The sequence below is a fragment of the Pseudonaja textilis genome, chromosome 1 (genome assembly GCF_049901715.1).
Source record: "Pseudonaja textilis isolate UNSWEBS1 chromosome 1, rPseTex1.2, whole genome shotgun sequence".
Lineage (NCBI taxonomy): Eukaryota > Metazoa > Chordata > Lepidosauria > Squamata > Elapidae > Pseudonaja > Pseudonaja textilis.
In genome coordinates this window covers 310,354,338-310,367,251 of record NC_141990.1, presented here as the reverse complement: position 1 = coordinate 310,367,251, position 12,914 = coordinate 310,354,338, and the positions used below count along the sequence as shown (strand labels likewise).

The 12,914-nt window shown below is 41.5% G+C and overlaps 1 protein-coding gene across 2 annotated transcripts in view; it reads right to left on the bottom strand.

Annotated features, from left to right (window-relative positions):
- Positions 1 to 1,018: 1,018 nt before the first annotated feature.
- Positions 1,019 to 12,914, bottom strand: part of MAP4K5 (mitogen-activated protein kinase kinase kinase kinase 5) — a 95,899-nt gene continuing 84,003 nt past the window's right edge. For both annotated transcript variants that reach the window (XM_087922485.1, XM_026698771.2), the window contains exons 28-33: positions 12,350 to 12,527; positions 10,380 to 10,448; positions 6,516 to 6,608; positions 5,504 to 5,574; positions 4,430 to 4,485; positions 1,019 to 2,755 (exon numbers count right to left, since the gene is read on the bottom strand). In XM_087922485.1, the coding sequence (XP_087778611.1) occupies positions 2,668 to 2,755; positions 4,430 to 4,485; positions 5,504 to 5,574; positions 6,516 to 6,608; positions 10,380 to 10,448; positions 12,350 to 12,527 (555 nt within the window). In that variant the 3' untranslated portion in view covers positions 1,019 to 2,667. The remainder of the gene's footprint in view (positions 2,756 to 4,429; positions 4,486 to 5,503; positions 5,575 to 6,515; positions 6,609 to 10,379; positions 10,449 to 12,349; positions 12,528 to 12,914) is intronic.

The following is a 12,914-nucleotide window of genomic DNA, read 5'->3' as shown; positions in this document are numbered from 1 at the left end:
GGGCCTTTTTCGGCCTCCCAAAGGCTTGAGGAAGGCTTCTGCAGACTTTGCAGGCCGAAAACTAGCCCTGTTTAGTCACTTCCTGTTTTTCCAAAAATATTGGAAGTGATGAAACGGGGCTAGTTTTCGGCCTGCAAAGCCTGCAGAAGCCTTCCTCAAGCCTTTGGGAGGCTGAAAAAGGCATCAAACCAGCTGCGAGGCGTGCACATGCCCAGTGAGGTAGGTTTGCCTGCCGCTCGTGTGCCGGCACAAATGGCTCTGCGTGCCACCTGTGGCACATGTGCCATAGGTTCGCCATCACGGTTCTAGAGTGCACAATTAGTTACAAAGTAGAATAGAAATGTCTCTTGCCAATTTCAATATGATAGTATAGAACAACCCATCTGAATCCCATTCTCCCTTCTGACGGTTCAGGAAGCATATATGATTTTATGCTTACAAAGCTAAAGAATATTAAAGATTGAAAGAGCCTGCCCTGAGATTAGATTCCGGAGATTCTCAACAAAGCAGATTCAAACATAAGCCAATACATGCAACTCATCCTGTTACAGACTGGATCTCCTGGGCTCTTCCTGAAATGCAAATTCAGACCATATTGTATCCAAACTTGAGAATTTTATCTATGTGGAAAGACATGGACACCCCACCCCCTTAATAAGAGTAGAGATGCTTCTGAGTGAAATTCAGTATCACCTGCTATCATTCAGATAGAAAATGTGCCTGAGCTAACTTGTACCCACAAGATGGATACTGTTTCAAACTGTGAGGGCTCTGCTAGTTGGGAAACAAACTGCATTTCAATCTGTTTTGTGATATAAACAAAAGGATTTTTTTCTTAGGAGGAAAAATGGGAAACTTGTTAAACTAACTGTCCGTCAAACTCTTTCATGTGCACAAATCCAATGTTTGTCCCTTTAATAAAAACAGATGTAGTTTAATGGGCATATTTTTTTTAATTGGGAAAACAAAAAAGGAAACAACATGGACGACAGCCTTGAACAAAGGATAATGGAGAAAATAAGATTTCCCAAGATTTATTAGACAATACTGCTTCTTATATATATATTTATACCATACCACCAAGAAATAAACCTACCACTCAAATGTGCCCAAGTTGAAAGAAATATTTCATTTTTCCTAGGCACTGCATTTTATCCAACTTCATTCTGGCATAGTATAAATAAAATATGTGTCCATGAACAAATTAAAGCATTTAAAAACTCCTTGAAACATGCAGGGGCATCGTGTTTAGGAAGGTTTATCCAGTCCAGGCCATTCTGAATCTCTAGTTTGACATTGGGGCCCATTAGGAGGGTTGCTGTGGGAAAAAGCTGTTATCTTTTTCCAATAAGACACACTTTGGGGACAAAGCACAGGCACCCCTCACAAATGGCTAGTCAACATCTAGAGCTACTCCAGGACTCTGTTAACCATTGGTGACCAGGACAAACTTGTGTCACATTTTGACTGCTGAGTCAGGAGCACAAACGCTTGTAGATCTGGATAAACCTCTGTTCCTCCAATACACTTATGAGAACTGACATATGGAATGTGGCTTCCCTCTTCAGGTTCACACTCGCATACACGCAAATGTACTGCATAACTCACCTATATCTATTTTATACTTCTTGTCCATTTTCCGGACTGTTATTGATCCTCTCTAATACTTACCTTGCATTTCATACATAATTTCAGTCAATACCAAATGATCTTTAATGACCAACTCTAGAAGGCAAACCCATATGAAATATTCTTCTACAAAACAGATTTTATATATCGAAAAAGGCTTGGTTTAAATTTTAAAATCCTCTCTATATAAACACCTCCCTTCAACAATGTCCTATATCTAAGAAAAGGTCAAGAATGCTGTTTTTTTTTTTTTACAATTGTTAAAAAAAACACATCCCAAAACAAACCACCCACCCACCCACAACCAAAAGCTGCGCTGCAACCTTCGTGTGCTGGAAGTTAAAATGCATCACATCACCCTAGCAGCAGATTAATAAATAAAGATTAAATAGTGTTTCTTTACAAATCCATAGAGAACAGCTGCGTTAAAAAATAAGGACACAAAAAACAACTTCCTGGGAACCTCTGCTGAGCATTCCCTGACACGGGGATGTTTTGGTGGCATGGGAGAAAACCCACAAAGGCCTCACAGAGGAGAAATTCATGTCCACTGCCTCCTGCCCCACAGGCCTCCCCCCTTTCCTTATTTTGCTGTTGACTTCAACTCCCAGTATCCAAAAAGTAGGCATTGTCAGATGATGATGAAATCAGCAGCCCAAGCCATGAACCCGAGCATGAAGAAATCCTGTCCCAAATCATTTTGACTGCATTTTGAGATTTTCCAACATCCATGCTTCTGTAGGCCTAACAAACAGAAGGGACTGATGATCTCACAGCTTTTATTAAGCCAACAACATAACCAACCACACAGTGGCAAGGGAGAGAACAGCTGCTTCCCAGCTGCATGACACGTGCGACGTTTGGCTCTTGATCCTAAAAACAGGGTCCATTCAGACATCAATTGGAGAACGTGAAGGCAGAGGCAGAAGAGGAGAGGAAAAGGCGCCACATAATATGTCTTGAACAGGAGATCCATAAAGAGCGGCTTCCTTAGGCAACATATTGCTGGCTCACAGTTCCAAGTCGATTCACGGTTGCTTAGTAACTGTTCTCGTGGCCTGCCAAAATGTAGAGATTGCTGTGTGCTGTTGGATTATCAGTCGGCCTGCTTTCCAGCACCACCACCCTATGGGGCAAGCACAGAATAGGTAAGACAGCAGTTGCTGCAGACATCCTGGATGCTGTTCCTTGAGCATTTGATACTGGGATACTTCTAACCTTTCCATCCATCTTGGCACCTGTGTTTTTCTTACACAATCATGCATGCACAGTAGATATGAAGATATGATGCAGAAATGTTCCTTTAAGATGGAGCTGGGCATTTTACAGCCTGCAAGCTACAATGGCCCTTTGGTTGTCCCTGTCTGGCTCATGAGAGGTTAACTGGAAATTAAATAGGGCTTTACCACCAGAAGTACCAACAAGAGAGAAGTTAATTGCCTTGGTGAACCCGGTAGGCCGGCCCCTTTTCCTATATTTTATATAGCTATACATTTATTTGGGTGAGTGGATGTGGTTTTGGGCTCTCTATGCAAATGTAAAATGTAAAGGAAACAAAAAGGAAAACTTAAAAATCTTACTGCAGGAAGGTTAATATAATTTAGCAGACAGTGAAATCTGTTCGGATGAAATTCAGGACTAGAATTTTAAGAGTTTCAAGTTATACCTTATTCAAAAAGAAATGGACAGACTGAAGGTGAGGAGAGGAGCATTATATGTGAAGCAAGAACATGTATTAATGGAGAACCAGGACTTTAAGTATGAGGGTACTGGGTATGAATATAAGGAAAGGGGAAAAGGCAAAGATATTGTTGTGAGGGTATGCTATAGACAAGCCAGGAGAAGATATGGACCATGCCTTCCTGGACCAGATTACAAAACTTTCATGGAAGAGAGGCACAGTAATGAGAGATTTCAACGTTAGGGTCCTTGGTGCTCTCTGACCCCGATTGTTTTCTTGTGGGTATTTCAAACTAGGTGACATCACCAGTGCTGTGGTAATGAAACATCTGCAAGAAAATCAAGCTCAAGAGAGTACCAAGAACCCCACAGTTCAATTCTGAGGTACACGTATTCTCTTCTATCAGGCTTCAACTGTTGGAAAACCATCTTAGCCAAAATTGCAAAGTCCCCAAATTTCTTACCAGTCTTTGGGATTGCTTTACCTTTCAGGAGCTTGAACAAGGGGACTGGATCTCCTAAGTCTGACCCTAACTAACAAGGAAGGACTTAACTGAAAAAGTAAATATACTGGAGATCTTGTGAAAATGTGATCACACTACCTTAGGTTTCAAGATATTACTGACATGATGATAGCAGCATTGCGTAGCTTTTAATTCAGGAGTACCAAATTCAGTGAACTTAGGAAAAAAAAAAATTAGATAGAAATAATCAAACGAAGGGGCAAAAAAAATTATACAATCTGAAGAGTGCTTTATGTAAGATAGCCTCTGGTTTTTAAACTACTTCTACAGTGGGCGTTATCTTCTCTCCTTTCTAGCATCAGAATCTTGGAATTTTGGCTTTGGCCTTGAAACTACAGAATGTCTGCTGTGTTTGTCAGAGCTTTACCTGAAAGTTGCAAGGGCTGAGATTATGTGAAAGGTTTGTGTATCAATCAAAAGGCATGGTCCCTTGGACCTGCAGTTGCCCGGCCATCACACATTGGTATAAAAGTGGGAGAAGGCAGTGGTGGAAGAACGCACTTAAAAAGAGGACTGGGAAATAATGATTGTTTCTCTAAATGTACCACTTTCTTTTTAAAAGGAGAAAAGGCTGCAGGCTGCTCTTCTCAGCTCACCTGTCAGAGCCCAGTAAACGGAACACCCTTGTTTCATCAGAGATCTCCTGGGTAACCTGAAAAATACCAAAAACAGAACCCAATGTGAATAACTGGCAGAAGAGCATCTTTGCCCATTTGGAAAACCTAATTCAGATGACAAATGAGAATTGTTTCAAGCAGCCCATCAACTTTTAATAATATACCTACCAAGTCATTTTTACATTATGTACTAAACCCTAGTAATGCAATTCTTCCTCAGCACAGAAAAGTCACATTTGTTCATTCAGGAGGAGAGGTTTTTATATATAGTGTTGTAGATATGGAGCACAACTGGGTTCAGCAGAGGATCAATCTTTTGAGAGTTTCCATTCAATTTGGGAAGCTGCCATTCAACTAGATGGACTTCTAGCTAACTTAACTAGACCAATTTTCAGCCAGAGAAGGATCTCTCCTCTCTTTTAATGTTTTTTCAAATAGAAGTTGACAGGGATTAAATCTAGGCCCCATGACAAGAAATAGGGCATACTACTGTCGTCTTACTCCAAACTGATCAAGGAAATACGCCTATGTTTTTAATGCAATAGCAGATTCTACCAGTCTGGGACAATACAAACATTTGACATTTTAATAGCATTATACCAAATATCTCTATAATCCTGATAAAATATTGTACAATAGATCAGTAAGATTTCCATGCCATAAACTGGGAGAAATTGAAGTCAAAAGTGTACCAGTTGGTTAATAACAAAATGGCTGAGCTATGATTTAAATGTAGAACTCCTACAGTTCAACAGAACGATAAGTGCAAAGGAAGCTATATTAAATCAGGTCCATGAGATTCAGTGTTGGGTATTCCCATGTGCAGGAGGAAACAATGCCTACTTATCACTACCTATTAAGCTATTCTTTTTCTTTCGCATCATAACAGAACATACTCTGTCTTCGAGCCAATAAAATTATTCAGGTGCAGATTAGAAGCAATAAGGGGGATTATGTTGTTCAGGATTCCTTTGTCTGTGACTGGCACCTGCCTAACTGAAGGGTAAGGAGGATAGCAAAACAATGACCAACAACACTCTTGCCCAAACTTACTTCATCAGACTTAAAACTTTTGCCTTGCATCCCATGTTTCCAGAAGGCCAACACGCTGTCCTGGAGGCACACTGCAAGAAGAGACACAATGTAAGACTGACTGATTAGGAATGTTTGGGGATGAGCTTTCTGAGCAAAGGGAAGCAAGTCCCTTTTATTAGCCAGACTTCATTGTGTTCCTACCATACGTGAGGAACCCAAATGAAAGGTAGAAGTATGGAAACAGATCTGTGGAATGAGTGAATCTTGGGTAACACTTCCAAAGCTGGGAAGATCAAACTGTTAAATTTCCACTGGCTGATAAATTAATCAACATAGAACAAGCACCCAGTTTTTCTCATTGAGACTCATTTTTCGTTTCATTTGTCCCTGCTGAAGGACAATTATCAAGCAATGGAGCACAGTGAAGTAATGTGTCACTCATATTACCACTTATCTAGCATCAATTAATGAGAATGTATGATTCCAAATGAACACCCCTTGAATCTCAGAGGGATCTTCGAGGTTAGTCAGAAGGAATATTCCCACTGCAAAATGTGCAGCATTAAACCTGAAGACTGACCCTTGGTTAGAAAGGCTCAGGTGTTTGAGGATACAGGGAGCTTCCTTCTTTCCTTCTTTCCTTCTTTCCTTGTGAATCTGTGGTGATTTATAACTGTTTATCATCTATCTTAGGAATCAGTAATATAGTCCCTACTGGCATTCTGTCTGCAAAACCTCTGAATAACATCTATAGTCTGCCCCGCATTAAATAACTTTCATTATTTAAAAATTTAGGCAGATGCTTTAGGCAAATCTTACGTAATTTTAGCATAAGACTGAGATCTTATGAGATTTCGATTAGGAATGCTGAAATCTGACAGTTTGGATAACAATCCATAACACATCATACATAGAAAAGCTGAGAATGCTATCATAGAAATCTCATATTTTAGCCTTTAAAAATGCAACCGTCTCGCATATGATATAGTCACATCAGGCACAATAAATGACAGGGAAAGTATTTGCTCACCTACAGATTCAATGCAGAAATCAAAACTTAGTTCTGATGCCAACTTCTTGCTTGACTTCAGCTTACCATGCAAATTCACAATCTTCACAAATCCTTGATTGAAAAAAAGCAAACAATATAACAGTAATAAAAGAATCTCGGTGCCAGATAGGCTCAACGCCTGCCTTCAAAATCAAAGGAGAAGAACATAGTACTTATAGAGCTCAGTCAGCCTCACTCAGTTTAAGGTCAAATCAACTGGACAGATTTTTCAAGAGACATGGTTTGAATTTTGCTGACATTAAAAATATTTAAATTCACTGTTTTAAGGCTGTGCTGAATTCAATTGAGATCATTTATAGAAATTCTTTAGACTTTTTCACTAACTTGAAAAACAAATGTTATTTTCCCCTCAAATATTCACCAGGTTTTCCATATTAGAGATAAGCTCATCTGTCGCCAGATCAATAAATGTACCTATCATCTTTCTTTCCTTATCAGTAACTTTTCATTTGCTGTTATGAAAATAGTAATAGCAATAGCGCTTAAGACTTATATACCGCTTCACAATGCTTTTACAGCCCTCTCTACAGAGTCAACATATTGCCCCCCCAAATCTGGGTTCTAATGAGCTTAATCTTTGTTGTTTAATCAGGGGTGGGATTCACATTTTTTAACAACTGGTTCTGTGGGTGTGGCTAGGTGGGTGTGGCCATATGACTAGGTGGGCGTGGCTTCTTTTGCAGCAACCCCCCCTCCCATTTTTGGGCCTCCTGGGCCTCAGGGAAGCCTCCTTGCGGGGGGGGGGTGTTTTTCTCTCAGAAGGCTTCCCTGGGGCCCAGGAAGGCAAAAAATGGAGTAGGGGGTGCAGGTCCCCCCTCATTGCCCCCCAATGCTCATTTTTGCCTCCTGGGCCTCAGGGAAGCCTCTTGGGCGAAGCAGTAAAACAGTGAGGGAGATCCCGGCACAGCTGGTCATCAGAACAGCTGATAGTTGGGAGGGGGGATAAAAAGAAATACCTTAAGGAGTGACTGTATGGGGGAGAATGTAGTCAGCGATGTTGGGATGTGCGATGTCGCACATGCACGATAAGGACTGACTGGGCAGGGAGGGGAGGGGCCAGCCAGGGGCATGATTTGCCAGCTCTCCGATCTGTGCAGAATCATAACAACCGGTAGAATCCCATCCCTGTGTTTAATCTTTCTTGAACCAAGGATCACCATGGGCTCATGAGGGCCAGCACAGATATCCAAGTAAGCTGGAGGCTGAAGCAACACCAGGTAAAAGCTTAAATTTGATTTTGTAATTAAAAGTAAATTGCACAGATGAAAAAGAGATAATATAATTAATTGCCATGTCTCATATTAAAAAAAACAAACTTTGGAAGCTTCTTGGTAGGTAATGGATTGTATAGCTGTGTTTAATTTTGACATAATGATGCTAAAAGCACAACTGAGAATGATGGAGACATCTGTGATTAAGACATCAGATTAATAGTTTCAGAACAGGTACAGTTAATCAGCAGTTCACTGTGTCACAATCTCTTTTTTCTCCTTTCTTTACTTGCTCTCTATTCATTAAAAATTCTAGCAGTTACAATACTGTACTACTTTCTGTTGGGGGTCAGAAAAGATTGATCAACTCTTGGAAAATCTTAACTTTTGCTGCAGCAATGATTTAGGAGTCAATCCTGCTTCTTGCCACTTGGGGGCTTTTGCTGAAGAAATATTCACTACAATGAAAGGGTCAAGCAATACATTTGGCTTTGCTACATGTCTACAACTTTATTACATCGAACAGCAAATGTGGGCACTGGGCCTAGTTAGCATCCTTTCTGAGAACATCAAATGATGAAAGGTTCCCCCTGTTCCCATGCAGTACTACAGAGACTGTCAAAAAGTTTAATGGCTTCTGCTGTCATTCCAAGATGTCACAAACGCTGCCTTGTATTTCTGAGGCTGGAATGAGGGGGACTGAGGCTAAAAGCAGAGAACTGGACAAATGCATTTCAGCAATTTGAAAAATTCTGGTTTTGCTTTGCTGACATATACTGGCCAGAGTGAACAGACTGGGGTGTTCTACTGTGTTTCTCATATAATAAGGCCCTGAAAAAATGGCTAGGCTGTCTTTTTTGGGGTGACTTAATTCCCCCCCCTTGCATCCTCGGGCAGGCGGGTGACGATGGCTTGGATGTTGACCTTGGTGTTGGTGGGGCACTTCGTATCAGGAGACCTTCCACCACCGTTGCTTTCCCTTCTCCTGTGCTGCTGCGGCATTTGGAGCAACGCCATGGCGTTTGGCACAGCCACGCTGGGATGGCCAGGGCTCTTCCCTGCAACCGGAGCCCGGTGGAGACACTAGGCTTCAGGCACTCCTGTCGCCGCCTTCCCGAGCATTGTTCGAAGGCAAAGCCCATTCTTTTAAAAACGACGCCCTACTACTGATACAACAAAGCCTCCCCTGCCCAAGAGGGAAGTGAATCTCCCAGGGCTGCAGGCGAATCTCCCAGTGCCGCAGTGCAGGATTGGCCCACCCAGGGAGAAGCGCCCAGCTGCCATCCCTGCTGACAGGTGGGCCCTCCTGCCCGGTGGCAGAGCTCTGGCCAAAGCAGTGAGCGCCTCCCCGCCGGGCCATCCGCTCATCCCGCCAGGGCCGCGCTGGAGCTGGGTGGGCTTGGCAGAGCCAGGAAAGCGAGCCGTGGGTGTGCCCCACCTGCCAAGCGAAAAAGCCGGGCTGACCCGAGCTTGGCTTCCTTCCCAAGTCCCTCCAGCCTGGCCCCGAAGTGGCCACTGGGAGAGGCTGCCCGAGGCAATGATAGCGCCCACCCATCCGTGGACAGGAAAGCAAGGCGATGGCCTGTGCCACGTCCTCCAAGCTGAGCCCCGCCGAGTGAGCGCCTCTGCCCAATGCCCGTGCCGCTGCAGCGTTTGGAGATGCCGGCACGTTTGGAGATGCGTGGGAACCGGGATGGGCTGGCTGAGGGATGGAAAGGATGGGCGGCTTCAGGCTCTCTGTTAGACCCGCCGGCCAGGGAAGCAGCACATGAAGCTGAATGTCTCTGCCAGGCTCCGGTTGCAGGGAGAAGCCCTGGCTGGCCGTGCGTGGTTGTTCCAAATGCCACGTGGCTATGCCAAACACTGCGGCGTTGCTCCAAATGCTGTGGCAGCACAGGGAGAAGGGAAAGCAACGGTGGCAGAAGGTCTTCCGATACGAAGTGCCCCACCAATGCCGAGGTCAACGCAGGCAGCACCATATCCGGGTGTGCAACAAAAGTACTTCCTAACGGCAAGCCCCCCGCCATTCCCCCCCCCCCATTTTGCATGTTTTAATATAGGCCTTAATTTGGGGGGAGGGGCTTAATTTCTTTTCATGCCTATAAAACATGCTGGGACTTCCTATTGGGGGAGGCCATATTGTTGGAGAAACAGGGTATAAGGCTATAACATAAATAAATCCACATAAATAAATTCAGAAGCCTCATGAGAAATCTATGTGAGGACTTCCCTTGAGCTTGAAGCTATCCTTTTGTTAGTTTAATTTACACAGAGTGGCTTCTAATGCTAGAAGCACTGGAGAAGTGAAGCTTTCAGTTTTTCTTGAGAATGAACCTTCTCTATCTGAAGATGCTTTTCAATTAGATAAGAATCAATGGAAAGAGACTTTATCTGGAGACCTCCATTTCTAGGATCAGGCAAAACACTAAAAGAAAGGCCTTTTCAATGACAACACCAAAATGCCACATGTCTGATGTCTACTGTGATATTTTTCTGCATCAGGTAAAGCTGAATGCATTCTTAATCATATATTATCTTCCTTTGAGGTATTTATTCCTTATGTCCCATCTCCTATTTTATTTTAGACAGGATATGAATCCCATTCACTTACTGTCCAAGCAAACAAGAACTGTATCTCTTTCCAGCTGAGTGACGTGGATGGCATCAAGTTGTTGACAACCTTTAGGGGAAACAAGCGATTAGTCTGTATCCAAAACATCAAGGCACCAAAAACTAATACGCATTCAGCTTATTATATCAGAAGCCATTAAAGTTGCTTTGAAATAAAAAAGCAGTAAGAAAAAAAATAAAGAGGTTCAATTTCATGGACTCTTCAGCTCAGATTATTTTTAGAGCAGTATTTTAATCACTGCCTTCTTCTTACCGATGTTTAGGACAGGGTAAGGAATTATAAATTGTTTAAATGTTGCCGGATTATATTAGCAAGCAGGGAGGGTTGACAGGAGTTACAGTTTAGAAGCATTACCAATACTTAATACTGCAAGCAGGAATTATGCATGTTATAAGTATTTTAGAAGCAACCAATTGGTGTATTATGTAGGTAACATGTGGCAGACAAAGAGCCCTTGATCTTGGATTACAAGAGAAGCCTTAAAAGGATGTTGCAGGTAATAACACTCATTCACTGTGAATGTGAGGAGAGAAGCAAGAAATTAAAAGGGAAATATTGTAAGAAGAAGCATTGTTCTGAAGAAAAGGGAAGGAAAGGAAAGGTTTCCTTTATTAGGCCGCTGAACACTAAGATAGCATAGTAACAAGTCACTTAATAGGCAACATTTGTATTTAATAAATACATAATGGTACAAAAGCAATCTTTCTATGACCTTTGAATTCCCCATCATTTCGTTCTCCCATTAAAAAAAAGTATTTTTATTAGAATTTGTCCCCTCATCAATCCTAAACCAAAGGCCCGTTGAACATTCATAGAACACTGTAGGGAGAAAGCAGCCTATAAGAACAAAACAAAAACCCACCAGGAAATTGGTAGCAACTTTTCTGACTAAGATTTCCTAAATTGCAGTTCAGTTCATTAGATGCATCCTGCAGAACATCTGCTTCTATTATGTAGTTTCTTTGATTAGGAATCGTTGCTGGAATCCAATATCTGTCCAAAAAACAACACCCACTCTACGGGTCCCCTTTTCACTGCAGAACACTAGGGATTCATCTTAGAAGGAAAGTCTTCTGCAGGTGGCTATCAACAAGTCTGCTTGGGTTCCAGATGTAAGTATATGGTCTTCTGCAGGAGGGGAAAGAGGTTGGGCAAATGACATGCATCTTGATGTCAACCTACAAATGATACCTAGTTGCTTATAATTATAGAGTGGTGACATTTGCACAATGATGTCATGTTGCATGGGTCATTAATTTTGATATGATCAGGGCTTGTAACATATCTATGCCAGAGTATCTTATTTTAGAAAATAGTTTGAACAAGCTGGCTTCCTGCAGTCCTTACTGGAATACCAGTAAAATAGAACTTCTATACATTGAGGAGTCAAATCGTTCCAACTGTTAATCTTCATCGCAGCCCTCTCCAACTAAGTACCTTCTAAATGTAGACTAGAGTGAGGGGTTGTAATCCAACAAAGCTAATCCATATGCTTCTGCTGTTATAAATATACTCCTGCTAATTACCAGTATAGGATTATTGTTCATTGAATTGTGGGTTGTACTGTTTTCATGTTTTATCCTATGTTTATCACATTTTTGCCTTAGACAAATAGGATTTTAGCAAAAATAATAATAATAAATAAAACAATGAGGTAAACGAGGTATGCACAAAATGTTGCATTGTATCTCTCAGAAAATGCAAAGTTCTGAAACATTCTAGAATGTTCTAGTCTTCTTCTGCACCATGCTGACCTAGCCATTTTTGAGAGCTGTCCAGCAGTTTCTTAGGACAAAAATCTTTTGGGACAGGAAGTGCTTTGTGGTGGTCTGGCTCCAAAACAAATATAAAATGTTCCCAAAAACATTCCACATCCGAAAACAGAATATTTTGCACATACCGAATACAGAGAGTAGACAAAATTAAACTAAATGCGGCCAGAGACTCACCTGTACCAATTTCTGTAAACCATGAAGAAGCGGAGTTCAAGTTGATTGTCTCAAACTGTACAACCTGATTTGGTTCAGCCCCTCTGCTGATCGCAACACATACCATAGGGTATTCCTGTTCAGGGATCACCAGCATTTCAAATACTTTCAGTGGCATTGGCAGAGGGAAATCAAAGTGCTGGAGGATGAAGATAATTAAAAAAAAATTAAACAACTTGTATATTTTAAAATATACATATTTAGAATGTATCTATTTGTTCCAGCATTATTTCATTTATATTTTATCTAAAAAGTAACCTACGTACAGTATTCAATTTAAATCTATCTACAATATTACAACAAATATAGAGAGGTATACAAACTCCATGGACTTTCTCTGAAAATGCTCTCAAATGAGCTTTTATTGATTCGCTTCCCAATGATTGTTATTTTATAGGCCCTTCTGTCCCGTTTTGTCTCCAAAAAACAAATTGCCAATTTATCCTTGATCTTTTTAAAATTTAAATATAGACTAACAGCTTAAACTGAATTCAAAAACTGCCTTAGATCCAAACTCATTTGAGAT